At 42.9% G+C, this 27,885-nt stretch overlaps 1 protein-coding gene across 1 annotated transcript in view; it reads left to right on the top strand.

Moving 5' to 3' along the window:
- XIRP2 (xin actin binding repeat containing 2) overlaps positions 1-27,885 on the top strand; it is a 79,390-nt gene that overhangs the window by 34,896 nt on the left and 16,609 nt on the right. Inside the window, exons 4-6 of the mRNA XM_082236539.1 lie at positions 23,336-23,446; positions 25,697-25,769; positions 27,468-27,592. Of these exons, the coding sequence (XP_082092665.1) occupies positions 23,336-23,446; positions 25,697-25,769; positions 27,468-27,592 (309 nt within the window). The remainder of the gene's footprint in view (positions 1-23,335; positions 23,447-25,696; positions 25,770-27,467; positions 27,593-27,885) is intronic.

Below are 27,885 nucleotides of genomic sequence, written 5' to 3' on the forward strand. Positions count from 1 at the left end.
CTGGTGGTTTACAAAAAAACAACGTAAGTGCTTTCGATCTTCCTGACAGTGTTGCTGGCATTGCTTGTGTAACGGATATTGTTATTGACAGTACGGCTACTGTTATTTATTGCCCATCATCAAGTATCCCATCATATACCCACCCCACCCCCACCAGGCACATTGTAATTCATCTGTCTTGTGGCAGCATCACATTAATTTTGACATGTCCCTTTCTTCTTTCCATTTTTTTTTAAATTTAATGAGATTTGTGCATGCAGCTGAACACTGTAATCTGCTTCACTATTTTCTGTTTTAAACGTTTACTCAATCCTCAATCCTCAATTGTGTTGTTGGTCCTAACTGGGTTTTTTTCTTGGGGGTGAGGGTTGATACTGAGAAGTGTCACATGTCTGGATGGCTTTATTTTAAGCCTTCAAGCACTGTGATCATGTCTCTTGGCCTTACAGTTACTTGGTGGGACTGTGAAGTGTGACTCAAACCAAAATTGATAAGGCAGGATCCGCCACCCAGTATTGTATAGGGAATGTTTCTGCTTCTATTCATAAGGCCCGCCCTCTAGTCCTCCTCCTCTCAGCTTGTCGATGATACTTTTTGCCTCAGGATACAGATTTCTACCCAACATTGTTTGTGCAGATTACTGAGCCATCCATTGATAGGATTTCCTCAAGTACCTCTGAGGGAAGCTGAGATAATCGTTCTTACTTTAAAAAATAATCTGCCTACATATTTCTTGCCTGCTACTACTGCTATTATTTAAAGGTAAAGGTACCCCCTGACTGTTTGGTCCAGTTGTGGACAACTCTGGGATTGCACGCTCATCTCGCTTTACTGGCCGAGGGAGCCGGTGTTTGTCCACAGACAGCTTCCAGGTCATGTGGCCAGCATGACTAAGCCGCTTCTGGCGAAACCAGAGCAGCGCACGGAAACGCCGTTTACATTCCCGCCAGAGAATGTAACCTATTTATCTACTTGCACTTTGACGCGCTTTCGAACTGCTAGGTGGGCAGGAGCTGGGACAGAGTAATGTGTCCCTCCTACTATTATTTAGTATTTAATAAATTTGTATTCCACCCTTCATTTGTAGATCTCAGAGCAGTTCACAGCATAAAAATACAGCATAAAAAGTTCACAGCATAAAAAAAGATAGAAGCACAAAATATTTTATTTTATTTTATTGTTTATTTATATTGTATGCCGTCCTATACCTGTAGGTCTCAGGACAGTTCACAACAAAAACTAATATAACAGAGAGTTATATAGGTAGAGAGACAGGATAAGAAATATAACAATTATTGTTAATGGCTACCATCATCACTTCAAGGCAATATACATTTCAGCATATCAGATTGGATGGTAACTCCAAAACAATGTCAGTGAACAGAGTACCATTAGTATAATGGTCTGGGTTTGACAACATTGTCATGAAGTTTGTGATTGATTGATTGATTGATTGATTTACAATGTATCCTTAAATATCGCTAGTTCTTGCATAAAACTCTGCATACTCATATGGTTGGCGAATAAGCAAACATTACAGAGCTTGCATTAAAGGTTGATGACTGTGAAATTCTCCAACTTGCAAGAGGGCTGCCCCATGGCATTTTGTTGACTGAACAACAGAACAGCTTCCCCAAACCTATCCCTATGCACATAAGGAACCCAAGCTGGCTAAGTTGTTTTCAAAGAAAATCCCACAAGTCAAAACCAACTGCCTGAGGCAGCCCCTTCACCCTGCCTAATGATAGCGCCGGCCCTGCATCGCCATCTGAAAGAGGATGAGACATGGGAATGTTCACTTGGCTTTAAACAAAAAAAGTAATATGAGCTGCTTCCCTGATTGGCCATTTTCCTGGATGCACATGAATATTGGTAATTTTCAATGTTCTGTTTTACAAGGTTACCGTAAGGTAAAGGTAAAGAACCCCTGGATGGTTAAGTCCAGTCAGGCCGAGTAAGCCGGCGTTTGTCTACAGACAGCTTTCCGAGTCATGTGGCTAGCATGACTAAACCACTTCTGGCACAACAAAAGCCAGAGCGCATGGAAATGCCATTTACCTTCCTGCCACAGCGGCGCTGATTTATCTACTTGCACTGGTATGCTTTTGAACTGCTAGGTTGGCAGAAGCTGGGCCAGCCAAGAAGAAGAATAATTTGGATTTGATATCCCACTTTATCACTACCCGAAGGAGTCTCAAAGTGGCTAACATTCTCCTTTCCCTTCCTCCCCCACAACAAACACTCTGTGAGTTGAGTGGGGCTGAGAGACTTCGAAGAAGTGTGACTAGCCCAAGGCCACCCAGCAGCTGCATGTGGAGGAGCGGAGACATGAACCCGGTTCCCCAGATTACGAGACTACCGCTCTTAACCACTACACCACACTGGCTCACCAATGTGAGCTCACCCCATCACAGGGACTTGAAGTGCTGACCTTCTGAATCGGCAAGCCCAAGAGGCTCAGTGGTTTAGACCACAGCGTCACCTGCGTCCCTGTGGTGGTTACTGTATCTGAAGGTAAAACAAACAAATGAATGAAGTGCCAGTCAAAACTCATATTGTAGAACAGTGATCCAAACACACCTCTGTTCTATGGCCCCCAAACATATGAAAATGTGAACCACGTCTTTGGGGTTATAATTCATTATAAACTATTTGTGAGTGTTTTGCATATATTTTTCTTGGAGCTGTGCTAAGCTGTTCTCTTTGGGAAAGAGTTTGCTGTTTTCTTTGTGTTAAATTTAATCAGCTTCTCTAAATAGATCAAAAATGGCACAGCGGAACCCAGATGCTACACAAAGCCATATAAACGCAGCTTCCAAATGTTGGTTTAGATAAGAGGTTTATGTATTTTATTACTTCATTATCATATATCATGGAAAAAAACTGTTGCAGCCAAGTTAATGATTTTTGGAATATGTAAGGGATGGTATAATGAAACTCATTGCACTATCTATGTGCTGTTCATTTTGAGAAATAGTAACGGCTTGATAAACAGCCACATTTACTCTAATGCTCAGCGCTCATCTATGAAACAACAAAATGACGTTAGTCTAAAACTCTGCTGAACCAATAAATAAAATTCCATGGTCTCGAGGTGCTTTAAATCAAGGTCATTCATACACAAGGTCACTGTCAATTATGTCATCCAGCTTTTACAGTCCACAGTGAGACAGCTAGCTGCCTTTGGGTATCAACGTGAGCAGGTTTTATTTACATAAAATGAGAACTCTGTATCCGAAGGCAGGATTTTTCTCCAGTTGTGAATATGGAAAGAATTAAAAGCATCACCAGAAAATGTTTTGAGTCTAATGCTGGAGGTACATGTCAATGAAATCACGGGTTTTCACATGGAGAATTGCGATTAAATCCTTTCACACAAAATCTGTATTAGGAAATGTTTCATCCCTAGAGAAATGTCATATCGTGTTTGTCCGTGCCTGGGTTTGTGTGCCTGGTTTCAAATAAAGGTTAAGGTTCTTGGTTCTTATTCCCAGAGAAGTCCATTAGGATGAAGCAGCCTGAAATTACTCAGAGTAGCCTGGAATCTTGACTAGGACTGGGCAGAGGCACCAGCTTCTCAAGTTGATTGAGGGGCCTGATGTGACGTCCTAATGTTGTCACAAGGAGCCATGAGACAGAGCCAAATGCCCTCTGAACATTGAGGGAGTCCGACCCTCTTAAAAAAACCAGGGGAGCCAAAACAGCCTCAGCCCCTAGGAGCTGGCATGTATGGACCAGGGACTGAGTATACCATAGTAAAGGTAAAGGTAAAGGTATCCCTGCCCGTATGGGCCAGTCATGTCCGACTCTAGGGTTGTGCGCCCATCTCACTTAAGAGGCCGGGGGCCAGCGCTGTCCGCAGACACTTCCGGGTCACGTGGCCACCGTGACAAAGCTGCTCTGGCAAGTCAGCACCAGCGCAGCACACGGAAACGCCGTTTACCTTCCCGCTAGAAAGCGGTACCTATTTGGGGTGCTTTCGAACTGCTAGGTGGGCAGGAGCTGGGACCGAACGGCGGGAGCTCACCCCGCCGCAGGGATTCAAACTGCCGACCATGCAATCGGCAAGCCCTAGGCACTGAGGTTTTACCCACAGCGCCACCCGTGTCCCGCGAGTATACCATAATGTATAGTAAATGTATGTGAGAGAGTTTCTGTGTGTGTATGTGGTTGTACTGTAAACAAATCCATTTTGCATCTAGGCTGCTTTGCTTTTAAACTCTGGGTGAGACCCAATGTTGTGTGAGGGGGCTACTGCTTGTACAACAGGATTTCCTCTTCCTCTTGGGATGTCCTTGGTTAGAGCTCCAAAGGGGAGGAGGGGAAGGGGAAGTCCATTCCACTCATGCATTGACAACTGGCTATCACCCTGTGAATTTTAAAATTAGCCATTGACAATACTTCACTATGCTTCCTTAAATTAACCCACTGATACCTAATATGGGAATACAGGTTGTGTGTGAGGCAGGGCTTGTTAGGTTGTGGGCGAACATATCAGACGACACAGTGATTCTTCCAAAGCAGCTCTTTATTTGTCAGCTGGAACAGAACTGAACTGAGGAGCTCAGTCAGCCTGCTTATATAGAGCTCCAGAACAACGTAACTGTTGCAACTTTCTAAAACTATCCAATCACTGAACATCACTTTCGATCCTTCATTTGCATAACTATCTACAGTATGCCCCTGCTGGCCCAGGGTGAGAACTTCAGTACGTAACAGGGCTGGTGTTGCAAACTCTTCTGGAAGAGGCCGTGTTATGACATCAACACATTCTGCATTTTCTCTCTCTCCTCCAGCAGGCAGCCATTGTTCCCTGCACAGGTGCAGGGAAACACATGTCTTGATAATGTGACAACCTGGATATGTCATTAGTGCAGCTTCCAGATGACCCTTCATCATGATTTGTTTACAGGAGTATTAGACAAAGTTGGCTATTTAATGAGCATTCGCTCTCAAGGCTTGATCATTGCAATGTGCTCCATACGGGCCTACCCTTTTGCTTTGTCTGGTGCCCAGTGCTGAGACTAGATTGTTGATGGGAACATGTCAGCACATAACACTGGTACTTATTATACTTATTATACCATATTATACTGGACCAGGTTCAGGGTTCTTGTCTTAATGTACAAGGCCCTTGGGTGCAAGATACCTTCAGCACCTCCTGATGCCTTATATCTCTGCCCAACCACTGTGATCTTTGAAAGGAATCTCAGTTAGCCCCCCTCTTCCCCATGGTTCAGATACATGGCCTGTAACTACCAGAAGCTATGCATTTAGTATTGGGGGCAAAATCCTATAGAACCCCCTTCCAGTTGAGATTAGGTAGGCATCCTCTCTGGTAAACTTCAGGTGCTTGAAAAAGACTTTCCTATTTTGGCAGGAATTAAAGGTAGTTTTCTGTTTCTAGGATAGCTTTAAGTGTCCTTATCCTAGAGGGTTATTTTGTTTAAACATTTTACGTGCACCACATAGAAATTCTGTGTTTTAAGTGAGCAATGTGGTGCTCTGCAGATATTGCTGAACTTCAACTACCATCATTCCTGGCTATTAACCAAGCTGGCTGGTACTACAGGGAGCAGGAGTACAACAACAACAACAGATGGAGGGCACCATGTTAGCTAACCCTCCATTACAGGAAAGCAAATTTAGGTGAAACTTGAAGGAGAAAAAAGCCAAAATAATTAAAGGTGTGAAACACAAAAGGCCTATATTTAATAGGTTTGCATATGAAATTTCCTCAGACCATCTCATATCTACAGTCAGAAATTCTGCGAGCTATGGTGATACAATGAACCATTCTGACAGCTCTCTGTGGCACGGTACATTTCATTGGTGCCACAGTTTAACATGCCTCAGCAGAAAAACCAGGAGTGAGTTATAGAGGTCAGCCAAAACAAGCGTAAATAAAGCCTTTTAGAGTGTGTTAAAAGTGTTTTTATTGATACTGGGCTTTATCTTCAGGTACTTTATGCCATGTTAGCAGTTCCCTGATCTCTCCAGGCTGGTCAGAAGTAGCTGTTCCCTTCCATGTAGTTAATAATTACTTCCCATGTTACTTTTTAACTGGGAATGGGGGGGGGATTTGATCCAGTTTTCATTTAAAGGCAAACTTGCTTGATTCACACTTAACAATATGCAAATCAAAACACAGCCAACTCTCACAATTTGCACTTCTCCGAAGGTAACTTCTCCAGCCAAGTGATGTGTATGAGAACACTATATTGTACATGTCATGATGTAGCATTAGTCCCAAAGAGCAGTCTGTTCCGAGAATGGAGCCTGAGCAGCTACACTGTGGAAAGCCATTTCTGTTGTTTTAAAAAAGAAATGAACAAACTGAGAGCACCTTGAATTTGAAGTCAACGATGAAAATTCTTAACAATTTGTCCATTCCCCAAAGATTAATCCAATCATCAGAGGACATTCTCCTCAAAATGTATGAAAATGACTGGGCCAAATACTTCAGCCAAGGACTAGATTTGAGTGGAGATGGGAGGTGGGAGAGAACCTGGCAGGTTTCCCACAATAAAGCGAAAAGACCATCTTCTTTGTGTAGTATTTACAGCAGTGTTTCTCAAACTTGTGTCTCTGGCTGTTTTTGGACTACAACTCCCATCATTCCTAGCTAGCAGGGTCAGTGGTCAGGGATGATGAATACTGTAGTTCAAAAACAGCTGGGCAGACCCAAGTTTTTTTTTGGGGGGGGGACTGGTTTACAGCAGGAGATAGGATGTGCATGCAGTAGAACAGGGACGTCCAACTCCCAAGAGACTGCGATCTACTCCCGGATAAAAAAATCTAGCAGTGATCTAGCATTTGGGAGGGAACCCAAAGTTGTTGAGCTAGGGAGGCAGGCCAAAGTTGTTGAGCTTTTTTTTGGGGGGGATGCCATACTTCTGCTGCTTTTTGGGGGGGACGCACCATGAAATGCTTACTGAGTAGTAAACACAGCAGCAATAACTCCGTCTTCTGTTTTTGCAATCATGCATGAATGAAGGGAAGACCGAGGGGGCGGGAGTGGGGGCAGGGGGGATGCTATTTTTCCCCCACAGAGGAAAGTGAGCCCGCAATCATCCACTATCACCCGGGGATCGACCTGTCAATCGCGGTTGACTGGTTGGATGTCCCTGCATTAGAAGTTTAGTATAATACTAAACTTTCAACTTCTTGAGACTGAAAAGAAGCTTTTGCCCAATTAATAATGTCCCATGAATTACGCCACTCTTAATTTGATTTTCAAATGCATCATGAAGAAGAAATCAGCATACCTACTACAGGTTTGTAAAAAAAAACCAAAAACCAAAACAAGCACAGACCTCTAGGCATCTTCTTTGTCTTCTATGTATGCAGGCTTTGTACAAATAAATCCTATTAGCAGCAATATGTACTGCAAGGCTAAAAACAAACAAACAACTACCATAGTCTTTTGGGCTGAGCTGAAAAGGAATTCCGGGCACAAAAGACACTCACAGAGAGAACAGAGATTATCTTTTTGGTCTTAAAAGAATAGGGCAGAGCAGAAAGTGGGACTGTCTGGATAAAAACAAGAGCTTGGTCCTCTGCATATTTACTCAGAGTTTCCTGGCCTTTGGATGGGACGTGGGTGGTGCTGTGGGTTAAACCACAGAGCCTAGGGCTTGCCGATCAGAAGGTTGGTGGTTCGAATCCCAGCAACGGGGTGAGCTCCCGTTGCTCAGCCCTGCTCCAGCCAACCTAGCAGTTCGAAAGCACGTCAAAGTGCAAGTAGATAAATAAGTACCACTCCGGTGGGAAGGTGGTACGGAAGCTGTACCACTCAGGACAGGATGGGGTTGTGCAGGGTTGTTAAGGCAGCAGAGAGCATTGTTGGCTGCCCACTCTCCACCTTAGAGCAGATTTATGCCACAAGGTACCATAGGAAGGCACTGGACATAGTAAAAGATCCATCGCATCCTGGTCACTGTCTCTTCGAGTTCTTGCCATCGGGACGGAGATACAGGATGATGAAGACAAGAACGAGCCGTCTTAAGAACAACTTCTTCTCCAGAGCGATCTCGGCCCTGAATGGGAAGCCCGGACTTTGAAAGTCATCTAACCTCCCTTGCTGTATTATACTGTATTGTTTAATTAGTGTTTTTATGGAGCAGTCAAGTAATTTCGTTGTCCCTGAAGGGGGCAATGACAATAAAGATATTATTATTATTATTATTATATGGCGTTTCCGTGTGCTGCTCTGGTTCTCCAGAAGCGACTTAGTCATGCTGGTCACATGACCAGGAAGCTGTACACTGGCTCCCTTGGTCAATAAAGCGAGATGAGCGCCGCAACCCCAGAGTTGGTCACGACTGGACCTAATGGTCAGGGGTCCCTTTACCTTTACCTAATCCTTTAGGAGCTCAATTTTTTTTCTTCTGCTGCTTTCATTGATGGTGCTGTATTTATATCCAATGGAGCTTTCTCTTCTGTAGGATCATAAATAATACACACCCCTAGTTAAAAAAAGAAAAGGTGCTCACCATTTGATTTAACATGATTTGTCAGTAATGTACTACACTCTCACGGGCGCAATCTCAACTGGTACTTACCTATGCTTAGTGCATTTCACTTACTTAAAGTAAACCTAATGCTAAAAATAAGTGTAAATCGAAATGCATATGGTAGTCATATCCCTTGAGGTATATGGGAGACAGACAGGGAGAGTAGCCTCCAGCAAAAAATCTCATCTAATCAAGTTATGCATTCACTTCCCCTTCTGAAACTGCATGGGTTTTCTGTCCACAGATTTCTGACAACTCTTAAGGGAATCCATAGCCTGTCACAGGAAATTATTCAATTCCTTTTAATCAATGTGATGCATTCCCAGTTTGAAAGCTGTTTTAAGCCACCCGAGCAAATATAAAGATCAGGTCTGCTGTGTTGCCCTATTGCAAGCCAGGATTCATGTAGCTAATGGTAACAAGGAAATCCAGGACGGCATCCTGTCCTTATTTAACTTTAGTATCTTGGGTCAATATTCAATGCAGTGTACCAAAGAGAGCAATAGAAGCTTGATCAAGATGCATTTTAAACATTGGACTTGAAGCATGCATCACCTCAGTTAGAAATAATAATGATTGTTGAGCCCATGTTCCTTAGGGGAAAAAATCTGCTAATGTTATTGTTGTGCATTAGAGTCAAATAGGCAAAAAATACCCGATTTTACCGTGAATTTTCTTTCATACTGCAGTTTTCAAGTCAATAGCTGTTTGCCTCTCCTTTCAGGAGAGTGTGTGTGTGTAGGAGCACACAGTACAGTCTTACTATAAAAGATCTTTGTTCTAGAAGGAACATTTGGCAATAAACAGTGGAAAGCAAGTTAAATCTTCATTTTTGAAAGCTAGCAACGAACCAGGAAAGCATATCAGTTCCATGACATTGTAAGATCTGGGAGGCTGAAGGAAGAAGGCTTGCTCTTTTCTGATCACTGGCAGGATCCTCCTTGAATGATTTCCTCTGTAAGCGTTCATTCAAATTACCGTATTTTTCGCTCTATAACACGCACCAGACCATAACACGCACGTAGTTTTTAGGGGAGGAAAACAAGAAAAAAAATATTCTAAACGAAATAGTAGATATATGATTTTTGTGGTTCATGCTCTGGCCACAGACATGTGATTTGACAGTGAGTTTGGAGTAGCCCAATGCAAAAATCCTGAGGATCCATGTGGATCCATGCTTTGTAACCACAAAGGAGGGAAGGAAGGGGAACCATGGATCCTCTGCTCACGACTGTAGCAGATCCCCCCCTGCCACCCGCAGGCATTCGCTCCATAACACGCACAGACATTTCCCCTTACTTTCTAGGAGGAAAAAAGTGAGTGTTATGGTGCAAAAAATACGGTATTTGCTGTGGATATTCTACTAGGAGGAACATTTTGGATCCGAGACACTGATTTGGCTTTAACTCACCCCATCCTGAGTGTCCGAGTGGAAGATGGTTCTGACCATACTCATTGGGTACCCATGAGGCCAAGGCAGCAAGGCAGTTCTGTGGTTGCAGCACCAAGTGAACAACTTGCTCTGAGGAAGACTGGAGATGAACCGAGACCTAATACATCTCTTCGTTCAGTCTACCTTCCCCAGGCTCCACCACCTTGGCCTGGCATCTGTGGTTCTGGCCAGCACTCTGTCCTGAAGACAAGTACTTACTCTTTCTGTGACCTTCCTTCTGATGTTCTCCTTGCATTGCTGGGCAGGTCCGATTCCTCTATCTGTCTTGGGGCTAGCAGCGTCCCTTAAGGACCTAAGCTCTGCAGACTCCAGACCACCAGCCTCAGGTTCCATGGCTTCCAAATCATCAGCCCAAGCTTCTGTAGGAGCACACAGTGAACCTGGTCCAATTCCCCAGTGAGTGGTACAGCAGCCTCAGGTGTGGCTGACTCCTCTTTATTCAGCTCTGATTCTCTTCTGCTGTCTGTAATTTGAGCACTGATACCATTTAATTACAAAGGTATTGTATATTAGTTGTGCAAGCTTTTTGAGCTATGTGCAGTTCTTCACATAAAACGAGTGGCTGAATAATGGTTAGTACTTGCTTCTAGCAGAACTGAAAGCAAAGTCCAGCTAAAGGGCAAACATCACTCATCTCTGGATTGCAATAAATATATTTATTAGTAATCCTTCTATTCTGGCTTCTGAAGAACTCAGGGTGCCACACTTGCAATGATCTCCTTTCATCCTCATGGCATCCTGGTGGGATAGCTAATGCTGACTTGCTAAAGGCCACAAAATGCACATCATGGCTGCGCTGGAAGCAAACTGAAGATGCCATGTGAATGCCTCCATCTGTCAGATTATATTAGATTCCGCATTTACAAAAATACAGCCCGGTTTAAATGTGCTGAGCAAAAATGAAGAAAAGGAATTGCGCACACAGTGTCACCGGTTCTGTGTGCATAATGAACATGCTAGCACAAAATACTCCTGAGGCACAGATCACTTGTGTACTAATGCTGCACATGTAGATGCCAACAGGTGTGACACCAGGTGCATGGAACCCAGCATGGGTGAGTTTGTTTCACATTTAACCCAGGTCTCAGTCCCATTGTATTCCAGTGACATACATCCTAGTGAATTTGCAATACACTATCTATTTTGGAGACCCATTATGGATACCTCTTTTCTGCTTGACCCAAAGACAGGTCTTACCTAGTGGTCTTACTATCTATGTAAGAAACAATCTGCTAATACTGAAATAATATACTAAAAATGAAGCTAAACACTAGAGAAGGCAGCAAGAAACTAGCTGAAATAGACAAGACAGTGCAGTTATATATCTCTACTCAGAAGCAAGCACCACTTCAAATGGACTTATAACACCATCCAAACCATGTATACTCAGAAATAAGACCTATTGAATTAAATTGGGGTTACTCATAGTTAAAGAGGATTAGGATTTCAGCATAAACTTCAGATTTGATTATAGAATTGCATTCTAAAGACATTTTAAAATCAAAAGTATGAGAATTAATTTAACAAATATCGTTTGCTAAAGAGTTGCATAGTGAAGGAGAAAAAGGAAAAAAAGCATGAAGCATGAGAGGAAGAAGTCCAGCATGTGACAAATAATAAGAAGCAGAAAAATGGAAAGGAAGGAAAGTAGAATATAGAGAAACCAGAGATGAAGGTGAGCAGGATCTAGAGAATGAATACATTTTTTGCCAATTATTTTTATTGATTTTCCATAACTTTTAATAAATTGTCACCAAATTAATACAAATTCAAGTTGACTTCCCACCCACCCCAGATGTCCCCTCTATTTTCCTTCCTCCTTTGCTGCTCCCAATAAAATAACTTTTCCAGCTATAATTCAAAATACATTCATCCCTTCGCCTCTACACCTGTTCAGTTACCAATTTCTGCTATGGCATTTATACATTGTTATAACCTGTCCTCAAAATAGTTGAGTAGAGTAAACCCTCATCTATCTATAATAGTTGTTCATCAATTTTCAAACTCCTTAACATGGCCTTGAACATTGCTGTCTGACATCTGGCCCCAGTAATCAACAACTCAGCCTCACTGGTGCAGTGTGCAGAGCGTGAAAATGAAACCCCTAGAATTTTTTTTGTAAAAATATATAATAAACATCCCCCCCTTTAATACTCCCAATCTCCCAGCATCACCCACCCTTCAGATTTTGTCAAATTTAATCCTCAATTTTACATCCAACTAGCTCATTAATAAATGCACACAATCCATATCTCTTCTTTTCTGTCTGAAAGTCTCAGAAGCCGCCAAGTTGGTATACACTGTGGTCCACCCTGTCCCTTTCACTGTTCTTATTTCCAACTTCAAGCTTCAAGAGGGTGGGCTGATGTAATCTAAACAAAATCCATATCTCCTCTCCATCCTCCTCCCTAAACTAATTAATCTTCCTGCAGTCCATCCTGCCAATCCTCAGTTACATTACATCCAACTCCACAGTTTATTCTCTTCCAAGTGCTTTACAGACAGCCAGTCCAGTTGTTACCAAAAAGGCATTAATGGGCAGGTCATGCCCTTTTGTTACTCTCAAAAGGATAGGGGAGACATGCCCCTTACCCATTAGTCTCCATGGTGACCCCTCCCAGGCATCAGAGCACCTGAGAGGGCGACTTGCTGGGTTCATTGCATAACAGGAAGTCCGAGATTGAATACATTTTGTGGCAAGTTGCAGAATCATAAATTGAATGTGAAAAGGAAAAGGTAACCACTGAAGAGGAATCAAAGGCAGAGAAACATGATCATATTTGTGTGAGGAAAAATAAGGCAGGTGACAAAATGAAAGCAACAAGAGGGTAATTCAGAAGACCAACCAAAAGAGCACTGCAATAATCCAAGTGTCAGAAAATAAGAGAATGATTCAAAGGATGGACAGAATAAACAAAAAGAAATGAATGAATTTTAGCTGGCTTTGACAACCGAAAATGACAGAGCTTAGCTGAAAATAAAGTCTCTGAAGAAAAAAGAAGGAAAAGGTTCTGAGATCTCTGGTTCGAAGAGAAGGACAACTGATAACATCAGCCATAAATCAAAGAAGCAAAAAGAACGGGAAGAGAAGAGACAGGAAAAATAAGATATTCTATTTTCTGTTTGAAGATTTAACTTCAAAGAATGAGCGGGCTGCCATGTGGAAGCAGCAAGAAGACATGACAAAAGCTTGGCAAAAGAAGAAGACAGATCAGAAATAGAAAAGAGTAGCTGGATATCGTCCTGAACATGCTGATCAATATGAAAAGACTAAATGAGAGAATCTAAAACTCTAATGAAGGTAAACAACAAGAATGAAAACCTTTAGGAATTTCAAATAATAAAAACACAAGCGTTGTTAAAAAATATATGAGGAGAACCATGAAACTAGACTCATGCAAGGAAGAAAGAAGAGTATGATTAACAATATTGAAAACAGAAGGAAGAAGAGAATTACTAATAATATTTAATGCAGAGGAGAGATCAGGAAGAGATCAGCATACAAGGGGCAGTCAGATATATTAGCTAAGGAAAAGAACATTGTTTCTGTTCTGTTAGCATGAAGATCTGATTGATAAGACTCAAAAAGAGTATTTGATAAAATTCAAATAAGATTTGTTCAAGTAATTAAGAAACAAAGGGAGATATCCAATGTTAGTGATTTTCAGAGTAGGCCCACTGAATTCAACAGACAACCACTGATTTAAATGGGTCTCTCTAAGTTTGACTAACACTGGATGCCACCGAAAAGCAAGATGAAAAACTAGCCAATAGCAAGTGAAGAAGAATCAACCATTGTTGACACTTCTGTGCTCTTAAATTAAAATTAGAGTTAAAGGTCAAATAAAACTAACCAGAAATCAAGGAGGGAATAGTTAGAGAAAGAAAGCAAAATGAGCTAAAGCAATATATATAATGCGAAGAAGAAGAAATGGGATCAAAAAGGACTGGATGTAGGTGAGGGTGAGGACAAAACCAGAAAGATCTTCTGATAGTAGAGAAAGAAGAAAATCAAGAGGCAAAGGGGGAGGCATAGGAATCTGCCTTGTAGCAAAGCGGCTTCCTTTATTTCTTCTGCTCATTGCTTTCCTTCTTCCACTGCTATTTCTTTAGATGATCTGTCCAGCTCAGTATTATCTATACTGACTAGGTGTCTTTTCCAGCCCTGGAGATGCCCAGGATTGAATGTGGGACCTCCATGCACTGCAGGTCCACTGCCAATGAGCTATGACCCATTTGGTTGAGAAGGTTTAGAAATAAGAGTTCTATAAAGGACCAGGAGATGTAAGTTACAGAAATAGAAAAGTCAGGAGCTGCTGATTTATTATGGTGGGCAGGGGAACTAAGCAAAAATCTGAGATGTGAGACGTGGGGAGGGGATGAAAAAAGGTAGAGCACAAAATTAACAGTTAAAAAGCAAGGAGGAGAAGAAAAAGAAGCAATTCATTTTGGCAAATAGTAAGGTCGAGCAGAAGGAAGAAGAAAAGAGATGTACATTAATTTATGCCAGGGAGAAGAAATGTGTTTAGTCTTGCCCCATAACTTATAAAGCAGCCCAAGTTCATTACCAAAGTTACTACAATGAGGAACTAAAGGCAAAGTAGGAGAAGGATGACAGGAACAATATAGAAGAGCAGTTACATAGGGAAAGAGGAACACTGGAAGAAGATGCAGGGAATAAATAAACAGGAGATATCAACCGAAGGACCTAACAGGGGCAAAGGCATCAAAATCCAGATGCTGAAGGTAATTCGATGATCTAGTAAGAGGTTTGCACAAAGAAGAATGAGAGAAAAAGAAGGTGACCCTCAGAAAATGGAAATATAGAAAAAACTGACATGATCTGTGAGTGAGCCGAAGAGGTAAAAAAATTGAGGAATGGGGATACAAACCAGAAAGCGCAAGATGACATCAAGCATCTGAATGATCAGAGTTATTGAGGTGGATATTGAAAACTACCACAAGAACAGGGAAACAATGGAACCCAAAGTTCAAAGTCAGATAATAAGTTAGGTAAAGGACCGGGTTGGGGAGGGGGGGAGTTAGGACAGTTTTATTTCTGCAGGGAGTTAGGACAGTTTTGTTCTGCAAAACCTAGGTTCTAACTCATATGGGGAGCATAGAGCAGTCTACACATTTCAAATTTCATCCTCCAACTCATAGAGAATAACGGGCATCACAACACAGGGCTTAGTAATTCCATCCTGCTTTTGTGTAGCTTTCCCACACAACCAGCACACTCAAATAGATCTAAAAAGCCATGCATTAGCAGGAGCCAGATAGATGGAGCTCTTTCATTTGACTTTCCCACCAGGGTGGTGTTCAATTCTAAGTAAAAGTAAAAGTAAAAAAAAAGAAAAAAGCAGCATGTGGTGAAGTGCTTTCAAACTCTGGTTGTAAATACTGCTAGGAAGCCCCCTCCTGTCTCCTTCACACAATGCTACTGAACACAATGAAATAGTTTTGAATGGCATTTAAGCAACAGCCATTGATGGGAGCAGCAGCCAGTGTTCTGGAAACCAAAGCAAGCGTAATCTGCTCTCCAAAAATCATCTGCCTGGTATATGTCTCTTGTTCTTCAGAAACAAATACAGTGGTACCTCAGGTTGAGAACTTAATTCGTTCTGGAGGTCCCTTCTTAACCTGAAACTGTTCTTAACCTGAGGTACCACTTTAGCTAATGGGGCCTTCCGCTGCCGCTGCACGATTTCTGTTCTCATCCTGAAGCAAAGTTCTTAACCCGAGGTACTATTTATGGGTTAGCGGAGTCTGTAACCTGAAATGTCTGTAACCTAAAGCATCTGTAACCCAAGGTACCACTGTATACTGTAAAACATTGCAGAGAGAACTGCATAGAATTGTAGCATCAAATATTAAACTCTTTGGCATGGAATGCCACCACCCAACGTTGGTGAACCTCAGTCCTGGGCATATGTATGCTCAAATGTAAGTCCCACTGTATTAAATGGAGCATCCTCCTGGTTTGTTTGTGCAGGGCTGAAGCCCTAATGGATAAGGATCCACATGTGCAAATGAGGGTCATGCCTGCAGTTCCTTTTGCCAAATTCTTACCAGGCCTTGGGATGACCTAGTTTGGTTCAATGAAATTCACTGAATTAGTTCAAAAATTTCTGAACTGTATCTGAAAATAGTTCCCATAATTGCCAAGAGAGCTGAACATGAATTAAGTTCATTTTTGGAGCAGAACTTTGAATGATTTCTTGTTCATCTTCAAGTTCATTCACACTTTGGGCCTTTTAGTTTAAAGATCCTAATTGCTGGGGGAAATAAATGAAACAAAATTCACACACATATGTGTGTGTGTTTAGATGTTTTCTTAGGCTTCTTAAGTATGTTTTATACTTTGGCACAGTAGCTTTGTTTTGCAAAGGGACAGCTGTGAGCCAGAATTAGCTCCTTTGCAGACATGTTGAACTTGAACTTGTTTGTTTTTAAAACAAACTTCCTTACATCTGGTACCAAGGACTGATGTAGGGTTCCTGCAGTGTGCATTGGGATCCATGTTATAGTACCAAATGCATGGCCGATGCTGTCCGTTTTGACAGTGCTGATCATATCGTTTGGAGAAGGTTGGGGACTGTTCTCTCACTATCTTCACAATGTGTCTAGGCATGCAGACCACTACTAAACACCAGGATCTTTGTATCAGAGCCTGGTATCTTTGTGTGCGTGTGGCAGGGTGTAGCATGCAATTTAGCTACAGAAGTTCACCACTGCACTGTGTGAAATTGGAAAGAACCTCTTCTGTTCTTGAAGGGGCCAAAAATCATCTCAGTCGCAGCTACTCAATTGATTTTGAAGGATAAGGAGGCCAATCCGTCAATACGGCATAAACCTGGCTGTCAGATACAAACACTCTCAGACAAAGAGCAGGCAGCCTTCTCCATGGAAAGGGATAAAGCTGAATTCTTATAGACCAGAGGACATTGTGCCATAACAAAGAGCATCAACTGATATGAAGTCTGGCTCATCATAAAAAGCACAGAAAGCTCAGGAAAATGGATTACTGCTAGTAAAACCAGGGTAGTGCACCTGAGTCACTGCTGAAGAATATGATCATCATTCCCTTTAGAGACCTCTGGCTGCACATCTCTCCGAAGAATGTGATTACAAATAATATTGGTCACTAACGTGTAGGGCTCATCCACTCTATTTTGGGATTTGCTTGAAGGGGATTGACAGCTCTTTGCCAGGGCTGCACAAAAGCAGGCCAAGGCTGGTAGATGAAAGGATGAGCATAGTAGGTGAGGCTTGCAGTCCTGCACCCATTTTCCCTGGGGGTGGGTCCAGCTTCTGAGTAGACATAGAATCATAGAATCATAGAATCATAGAGTTGGAAGAGACCACAAGGGCCATCGAGTCCAACCCCCTGCCAAGCAGGAAACACCATCAGAGCACTCCTGACATATGGTTGTCAAGCCTCTGCTTAAAGACCTCCAAAGTAGGAGACTCCACCACACTCCTTGGCAGCAAATTCCACTGTCGAACAGCTCTTACTGTCAGGAAGTTCTTCCTAATGTTTAGGTGGAATCTTCTTTCTTGTAGTTTGGATCCATTGCTCCGTGTCCGCTTCTCTGGAGCAGTAGAAAACAACCTTTCTCCCTCCTCTATGTGACATCCTTTTATATATTTGAACATGGCTATCATATCACCCCTTAACCTCCTCTTCTCCAGGCTAAACATGCCCAGCTCCCTTAGCCGTTCCTCATAAGGCATCGTTTCCAGGCCTTTGACCATTTTGGTTGCCCTCCTCTGGACACGTTCCAGTTTGTCAGTGTCCTTCTTGAATTGTGGTGCCCAGAACTGGACACAGTACTCCAGGTGTGGTCTGACCAGAGCAGAATACAGTGGCACTATTACTTCCCTTGATCTAGATGCTATACTCCTATTGATGCAGCCCAGAATTGCATTGGCTTTTTTAGCTGCCGCGTCACACTGTTGGCTCATGTCAAGTTTGTGGTCAACCAAGACTCCTAGATCCTTTTCACATGTACTGCTCTCAAGCCAGGTGTCCCCCATCTTGTATTTGTGCCTCTCATTTTTTTTGCCCAAGTGCAATACTTTACATTTCTCCCTGTTAAAATTCATCTTGTTTGTTTTTGCCCAGTTCTCTAATCTGTCAAGGTCGTTTTGAAGTGTGATCCTGTCCTCTGGGGTGTTAGCCACCCCTCCCAGTTTGGTGTCATCTGCAAATTTGATCAGGATGCCCTTGAGTCCATCATCCAAGTCGTTGATAAAGATGTTGAATAAGACCGGGCCCAAGACAGAACCCTGTGGCACCCCACTAGTCACTCTTCTCCAGGATGAAGAGGAACCATTGATGAGCACCCTTTGGGTTCGGTCAGTCAGCCAGTTACAAATCCACTGAGTGGTAGCATAGTCAAGACCGCATTTTACCAGCTTCTTTACAAGAATATCATGGGGCACCTTGTCAAATGCTTTGCTGAAATCAAGGTAGGCTACATCCACTGCGTTCCCTTCATCTACCAGGCTTGTAATTCTGTCAAAAAACGAGATCAGGTTAGTCTGACATGACTTATTTTTCAGAAATCCATGCTGACTATTGGTGATCACAGCATTCCTTTCTAGGTGCTCACAGACTGTTTGCTTAATGATCTGCTCCAGAATCTTCCCTGCTATTGATGTCAGACTGACTGGGCGGTAATTATTTGGGTCCTCTCTTTTCCCCTTTTTGAAAATAGGAACAACATTTGCCCTCCTCCAGTCTGCCGGGACTTCGCCTGTTCTCCAGGAATTCTCAAAGATGACTGCCAGTGGTTCTGAGATCACATCTGCCAGTTCTTTTAATACTCTTGGATGCAGTTCATCTGGCCCTGGAGACTTGAATACATCTAATCTAGCCAAATATTCTTGTACTATCTCCTTAGTTATTCTGGGCTGTGTTTCCTTTGCTGAATCATTTGCTTCAAATTCTTCAGGTCGGGCATTGTCTTCTTTATCGGAGAAGACTGAGGCAAAGAAGGCATTGAGGAGTTCAGCCCTTTCTGTGTCCCCTGTTTGCATTTCACCATCTTCTCCTCTGAGTGACCCCACTGTTTCTTTGTTCTTCCTTTTCCTACGAACATACCCATAAAAGCCTTTTTTGTTGCTTTTAACCTCTCTAGCAAGCCTGAGTTCATTCTGTGCTTTAGCTTTTCTGACTTTGTGTCTACACGTGCTGGCTATTTGTTTGAATTCCTCTTTGGTGGTTTCCCCCCTTTTCCATTTTTTGTACACATCCTTTTTTAATCTTAATTCAGTTAAAAGTTCTTTAGATAGCCACCCTGGTTTCTTTAGGCACCTTCCATGTTTTCGTCTCATTGGTATTGCCTGACGTTGTGCTTTTACTATCTCCGTCTTAACAAACTCCCAGCCATCATGAACTCCCTTTCCTTTTAGTATTGCTGTCCATGGGATCTCACCCAGCACTTCCCTAAGTTTTATGAAGTCGGCTTTCTTAAAGTCAAGAAATTGAGTCCTAGTATGCTTGGCTGCTACTGTCCGCTGTATAGTAAACTTCAGAAGAGCATGATCACTCGCACCTAATGATCCTTCCACATCTACCCCACTAACCAGGTCATCAACATTGGTTAGGACCAGGTCTAAAATGGCTGTTCCTCTTGTTGCTTCTCCCACTTTCTGGACAATGAAGTTGTCTGCAAGGCCAGTGAGGAATCTGTTTGACCTTATGCTCTTGGCTGAGTTTGACGTCCAACAAATATCCGGGTAATTGAAGTCCCCCATTACTACTATCTCCCTTCCTTTTGCATGCTTGGCCATCTGTTCCAGGAAGGCATCATCTATGTCCTCCGTTTGGAATAGGACATGAATAGGATGTCACTGCAAGTGATAGATACACAAACTAAACAACGCTGATTACTAATAAGGTTCATTGTCAAATGGGTGAGAACCTGTTATTCTCCCATGCTGCGTAGTCCAACATCTCCTGTGGTGTTGTCTTACAAAAAATTAGTATCTTTAATGCAGAGTTTGCTTATCGGCATATGTGTCATGAGAAGACTCTAAAATGTTGTACACATAACTTCCATTTAATGGATAAGAACGTGGTTGGCAGACCTGAAATTGGACCTTCTTATATCCAGATGAAGAAGAATTTCTCTCTCTCATTTGTGTGTGTGTGTGAACAGGTTCAATTTCAAGTCCGTAAAGTATTAAATTAGTAATATATTAAAAGACCATTCAGTGGTCCTTTGTAGACGATGAACAGAAAAGTGGATAAGATAGAACCCTGAAGCAGAAAAAAAACCCCAGTGCTACATTTTGGATGAGTGGAACCACCACAATGAAATACCACACCCATTGCTGTGCGGACAAGGGGAATCAACAGGGTCACACTCCCCCGTCTTAGAATAATCGAATCATAAAATTGTAGAGTTGGAAGGAACCACAAGGGGCCCTGCAATGCAGAATTTTTTCACCCAATGTGGGGCTCAAACCCACTACTTTGGATTAAGAGTCTCATGCTCTATCCTTAATTCCCACAGAGGTTATCCTGCAGGGTGACCAAGTACCAAAACCAGGATTTCATGGATCCAGAAACCCCATCTCCTTCAAGAGTGCCTGGACCAGACTGGAAACTCATCCCATTTCTTTTACCCAATGAAGTTACTTGGAGTTATAACTTAAGAGAGGAGCCTTTATTTTTGGCACTGGACATAAAAAGCACACAGACTGCGATAACAACAGCTGTAGGTGAACCGCGTAGAATAGAACCAGTTGTGTTCCCTGCAAATTGTGTGCTGTGCCCATCACTCAGTCTCGGCAAGGAAGAAAGATGAGGCAAATTGTAAATGGAATGCCTGTAGCTCTCAAGCCACTTAGCTACATAACAATCCCATTGGCGCTGTAGGAAAGATTCAACTATAAATACAAAGCAAGCCCTCATACACTTACTAACCATTGTTAGCTGTCTTTGAACTGTCAGTTATATCCCTAATGGAACCATAATTAGGAAAATGCTTAATATAATGTAGTTTTAAGGTGCATCTCAAAATGAGAGAGATGCCAGTGGATGATGCCATCTAGACTTCTTGACTTCTGCTTCCTTTCAACTGTGATCTACTCCAGAGAATTTTGTATGTAAAAAAAATAAAAATCAATCCTGAACACTTCTTAACATTTATTCTTACCTGTGGGACATGCATTGATTCCTCCCCCTGACCCGCATTTGCTTTCAACCGCACACTATTTTTATGTGAAAACCACTTTACAACAGCATTTCCACAATTACATTTATTGGGGTGGAGGGACATGGCCCATCTAAATAATCTTGCCCATTCTTCCTACCATTCCTTCCCACCTAGTTTGAACGATATGTTCTGCCTCATGGTTGCCTCCGCTTAACATAATTGCCGTTGCAAGCAACAGTTGGAAAGTTCAAACCTTTACATTCTGCAATTCACATGCTCTCTTTCCCTTTGGACATCGGGAAATATTTATGAACCTATGAATTATCAAACAATGAAATAGATTATTTCCTTTGAAAATCATCCCCACACCCATTGTCCCTACCCAAGGGCTTTGGGAACCTGAGCTGAACAGTCCATCACACCCAGAACCATTTGTGTATCTCTGACTATTTCCATGTGCTCCAGGTCCTACAGATCTGTAGAGCCAGGCATCTGATTTTCAAATTTGGCATGAACATCCATGATAACATGGATCCGAGGAGGATCATAGAATCATCAACTTGTAGAGTTGGAAGGGAGCATGGGGGTCATTTATTCCAACCCCCTGCAATGCAGGTATCTTTCCCCCAATGTGGGACTCAAACTCACAACCCTGAGATTAAGAGTCTCATGAACTACCAGCTGAGAAACCCCAGGAATGGCCAATTAAGCCATTGTTTAGGGAATGCAATGGAAGCCCTCTTGTGCATGGCCCAGCCAAAGTTAAGCCCTTATTAATTCCTATTGACTTCTGCTAATGCTCCCCTTGAAATCCATGGGAATTTAACTTGGGCTTGTATATGGCCACCATGCTGAAAAAACTAGCTACATTGTCATAATAATTTCCACACACTGCAGATGTTGCTTCCCACCATTATGCTGTTTGCTGGAGACCTCATTACTTTACAGTTTCCGGCATGTGAATGGGCTCCTCCCTCATTTGTCCCTTGGAGAAACAGGCAGTGAGGAGTGAATTCTCCAGGCTTGACTCAGGCTGAGGCTAGCAACCCAAAGCAATTCGTACAAACAGCACAGTGCTCTTTCTCACCTTCCTCTTCTTTGGCACTGGTGGTGGAAGAAAGAGGTGTCTCTTTCCACTCTCCGTCCCCCAATGTCTGGAGCACTGTAGTAACAGCATCCCAAGCACCAGGGAGCAAGTAGGAAATTACAGAGGTGTCCTTCCCTGAGGAGCACAAGAGGGAGGTCAACCTTCTTCTTTGTGGCAGCTGCCCCCACTGTGGCAGAAATCGGGTAGAAAGGTGGGTGGGGGGAGTCCTTGTTCAGCTCGAATAGGGTTGAAATCTGAGGGCTGAAGAGCCATAATGCACAGCTTGTATTGAAGGCAAAGATTAAGAGTTGCTGTGGTTTGTAATCAGGGATTTAAGCTGCAACAATTTCTAGCAACGCTAGAAATTTTCCTCTGTCCCAACTGCTGGGACTCCTAGCTCCGCATATTTACATCCTCCAAACAAGACCTTCACATCATCTTCAAGTTGGGGAACTTTCTCCTATATATTCCAGTCACGTACTTGCTTGTAAATAGGAATCTGACGATTAAATCAACAGAGCTTCCATTAAAACCCAGGTCACTGTGTCCTGTACTACTACTTTTAATACATATCTTATGCCACAGAGCCTAGCAAAGGAAATCTCCTGGATGCACTATAGTAATGAAACCACAATGTGTGTTACGGCAAAAGCCATCCCAGTATTTTTTTTCTTATCTTATCCTTGCCAATTATATTATGAGTTATGCCCTGTTACTAAATAACTGGCTCTTTCCTCTTATATACCGTAGAATCATTTATGATTATGGAGGCAGTTCTATTTCTGGAACTCCCTCCCAGTACAGATCTGGTTCTCACCCGCATTATGTATTGATTCATGCGCCAGCTTAAGAACCATTTATTTTTGCAGGTCTTCAGAGCATCGCGGGAGTGGCCCTCTTGGTCAACCTGTTTCGCTGATTGCCACATGCTGTTGCATTGCCAATTGTGGCTTTACTTGTGTTTTTTTTAATGTGGGTGTTAGTCCCTGTGGGCTCTGTATGAGGAAAGGCCCGTGTACAAGAAATAAAAGGAATTTTTTTTAAAAAAGTGTTTATTTAAGTGTACTGTAAACTTGCCAACGTAGAATTATTTTCTATTCATCTTCAGAAGGTGACGAGTCGAAGCCAAGCCACAATGTCAAGCAGCAGCAGCACAGAAACCAGGGTGAACGAGGTGGCATCAAAGGCAACTCAGCGTGAAGCCTTTCAATCAGAAAAGGTAACTGTATCAATGCAATGAGATACCATTTTGCCTGTGCCACTTTTGCCTTCTGGTGCTTACGGCATCCATCCTTGCTTTGGTGGCAAGGAGGGGTTTTATATGGAACGATTTGCACCTGTACTCATTACCCATCCCCATTACCTGTCTCAGGAAATAATTGAAGTACCACTGATAAAAGTTTTTGTGCAAAAATTTTGCAACTTGGCAGGGCAGGCTTCAGGTTTGTGTGGGCCTTGGGCGACAGAAGAGCAGTGGATCCTATTGGACACTGCCCCTTCCTCCTTTCACCACAACTTTCCTTCTTTGACACCTTCCTGTTAACCACACCCATTCCTCCTCAAACCCATTTCCACTTTCTTCTTTGGTCTCTCCTCTTTGGGTTGCCCCATGCTAAACTGGAACAAGTGAACATTGTATGCAATATGCTATACCTACCGGATAGACACTTTACTACAGAAATTAAAGAACTGCTGGTCCAGATGTCTTGTACCGATGTGTAAGTTTGTATTGCTGTACCCAGTGCTTTTCAGTCTCTAGAAAATAAGGTGCTGGTACTCGCTGCCTAGAAATGGCTGGAGGAGGGACAACCAAGTGGGCAAAGGGGGGGAGGCGCTCTGCCCATGCTCAGGGAAGGAGGCAGCAGGGCTCCAGCAGGACTCTTGCCTCATTCCCTAAGCGCAGGAAGCACTTGCTCAGCTTTGGGATGGAGGCAGGAGGGCTCTGACAGGGTCCAAGAGCCCTCTCATTTCAGGCTCCAGGATGCTGGCAGGGCCTTGTTCCCTGAGCCCAGGATGTGCTTGTCCAGTTTGCAGGATGAGGGTGTGAGGGTCTGTGAGGCTCCATCAGGATCCCAGCATGCTGCTGCATCCTTCCTAAAGCCGGGCAAGTGTTTCCTGGGCTTAGGGAATGAGGCAGCAGGTAGTCAGGATCCTGACAGAGCCTTGTGCCTTGTTCCCCAAGCCCAGGAAGCATTTGCAGCAATGGAGGCGGTGGCAGCAAAAGTGTGAGGGAAGCAAGGGGGGTAGGCAAACAGTGGCAAGATGGGGGGAGAGGTGGTGTGCACTGTCCCTGCGTGTACCACCTCAAAAAACAAACAAACCACTGGCTGCAGAGTTTGTGCTCTGTGTGAGCTGCTCCAAATTCAGTCACTGATGTTGTGTATTTGATCTTTTCTGCATTCAAATGGAAGTTACTGAGTCCTCAAAGCACTTCACATACTTTGTCTCAGTTATCCCTGAAACTGCCCTGTAAAGTAGGTGTCAGGGAACTGACATCGGAGCAGAGTGGAGAGGCTAGGCTCCCAGATTCTGCAGGAGAGGGAACGAGTAAGGGAAGAGAGAGGACGTCCTCTGGGGAAAGAAGTCCAGGTGACACCAGGAAGAAGGGAGAGGCAGAGAGCACTTCGGAGGGGAGGCTCTGAGACTCTTCCAGTGAAGTCAGTGAGGAGAGTGGAGGACCACCGCTTGGCACGCCCACTCTGCGCAGAAGGCTTCCGCGCAGAGAGGCGAGGCGAAGGTTGTCCGTTAAGGAATTCTTATGCTGGAGGAAATTTAGGAGACACCCACTGACGGATTCTGCCAGCGATTGAGCAGCAGCGCATAAGGGCTGCTCAGCCGGGGAAAGACGCAACCACCCCAAGCAGTTGGGAACGGCTGGAGGTTTACACACAAGCAGGCCCAATTCCCATGATAGTAGGCTAAATTATTGTCCCAGTATTATCACAGAATGCTTTCAGATGATGATGATGATGATGATGGCATGTCCAATTATATGGGGCTTAAATTATGGGGATGGGGTGGGGGAAATCTCTCACCCCCTAACATACTAAGCTTAGCCAAATGATGCAGCCATGTAGGAGGACTGACCCCTAAAATAAGGGAGGCTGGACCCTCTCTGTCCCCCCAATTCAAGCACTGTCAAGCATTGCTCTTACATATTTATAAATAGTAGTATATACATCAATAAAATACATAAATAAATGCATTTCAAGAGATGAAGAGATGGCAACTTGCCTGCCTTGTGAATTTTTGGCAGAGGTGAAATTTTAACTGCTGATTTTCTGACTCACAGATAACTACAGAGCATCAGTTCTAGTGTAGGAAGGACTCACACTGTTCCCTCCTTAAAGCACTTGTCCCTCCTCCTCCCAGAGTTGCATAAAGCATACAATAGATCAAATTAAAATATTGATTTTTCATTGAGATTTGGTTTATTTAATTATTTTGTGGTGTGTATTTGTGTTTGCAGGTTTCTCATCGTGAACAAGCTTTGTCTGAGGCTATGAGAGCTTCTAACGTCACTCAAAGCATTGAGGAAACAGGTAAGAGAAATATGAGAATATACTGGGAGGCAAGAAGCAATAGCTACCCTTTCACACAGCAAATTCTGTTGTATGCATATGGATGAAAGACAAAATCCATCCACAATTAAGTCCTGGGAGTGCCATTAATTTTGACTGGAGAACTAAGCACCTACTTAAATATCATCCATCAAAATCAGTGGGACTTAACTTTGGATGGATTGTGGCCATAAAGATTAGAATATAATTAAGGTTATTTACACTCACTCCAGCCCAGAAGCCTTTGCATCTCCTCTTAAGCACATTCATACATCCCATTGATATGAATGGTGGTGTGCTTAAAATTACCTAATATATGCTTGAGTGTTCTTCACAAGTGCCCTGGGCTTAGGCAAACAATTTTTCTTTCTCTATTATTATTGTAACAATTCCCCTAGCAGATATTTTAATGTCATGAATATCAAAGGATATAATTACCCTTGGACTGATCACCTAGGCAGAAATTAATAAAGGCTCGCAGTCCCTGTTATTGCAGTGTTCAATCAGCTCTGATCTGACATGTGAAAGAGGTGCTGCTATGTCACTCAGCAAATAAACTCTGGTTCACTTTGCTTCCAGCTCATGGCTAGGACTTTCTATCTATGAAAGGTTCTCTGCTATCAATGCTAGAGAAATAGTGCAGAATAAGAACCATAGAGTCTCCAGGCTAGACTTTGACCCAGAGGCCCATCAGATCCACCCTGGTGGTTTTTGGTAGCATCTTCCAACCAATCACGCTACTGGGAAGGCTCAAGCCTTTGGGGATTCCTGAAGTAGGGATGGAGGAGTGTTGCTCTGGTTTGCAACACTATCTACACCCTTGTGCAAATTAATTGAAACAAAGCACGTTTTTTGTCTTACTCGTAATCCTGTACTCAAAACAAACACGAAAAGTCAGTTGATCATTATGGTGCCGGAAGCCGGAAGCCAATAGAAGTAATGATGTGCTCGCCACAATATATTGAGGTTCTATAAAAGAGGGTTATTCCAGAGCTGAAAAATAGGTATCCTGATGGTACTGGAATATTGCAGCAGGACCTAGCCCCCTGTCACATATCGAAAGTGGTGAAGAAATTCATGACAGAGCAGCAAATACAGGTGCTTGATTGGCCAGGGAATTCCTCAGACGTAAATCCCATTGGGAATTTGTGGGCTATATGCAAAAGTTGCCTCCGTTCTGTAGACTGTACGACTATGGAGAAGCTGGTTCAGGTGTGGTACAGGGATCTGAAAATCAACAGTGACTGTTCAAAACTAGTAGACTCCATGCCAAACCATGTTCAAATGCTGCTTAAAAATAGCAGAGGTCATGTCTGCTAGTTTTGTATGTGAGTTTTGTACAATAAACTACTAAATTCATTGTTTGTTTCAATTAACTTGCACAAGGGTGTAACTCACACATCCCAAATAATATGCACACCAAAATGCAAACCATCCTTTGAAATTTGCACTTTGAGGGGGGGGGAATGAAATGCATCCATTAGGGGGAGTTGTTCATAAAAATGCATACATTTGTGAAAATATGTTATAAAAATGCAATATAGTTTTTTCGGGGGGGGGGGGTCACATACAAAAATGTGCCTGTGGGGAGAAACGCACAGAAAAATGCTGATGAATTTTCATGCAGCCAATATAGATTCAAGTTTTCGTTTTTCTTTTCGTTTTCTTTCTGTATCACAGTGGTCAATGCAGCTACAGATGAGGAGATCCCAAAGATTTCTACGCAATCCTTAAAGCAGCACTTTGAAAAAACAGCCCAGTTCCATTCTGGCCGAGAGAGTGGAACGCCTGCAAAGCAGATCAAGGTCGGTGGTGCCGAAAACGGGATTATCTCCATGCAAACAATCCTGAATTGTTATCATTTTTTGCATATAGTTAACATTCTTTTCTGAGTTGCAGTGCCTTTAAATTCAGAATAGCCATGTTACATTCGTTTAAGTGATATTTCCAGTGCAAATCTTAAGTCCGTAAACAAGGGATGTGTGTGGCAAGGGGGGGTATGCTCCAGTTGTTTGGGGGCAAATTAAAACTGTGTCACGGCAAACAGTGACTCCAGCTAGAGTGTCCTCTGATCACTTGCTAGCAAGACAGAGTGTGC

Source organism: Podarcis vaucheri (assembly GCF_965113315.1).
Source record: "Podarcis vaucheri genome assembly, chromosome: 1".
NCBI classification, from domain to species: Eukaryota; Metazoa; Chordata; class Lepidosauria; order Squamata; family Lacertidae; genus Podarcis; species Podarcis vaucheri.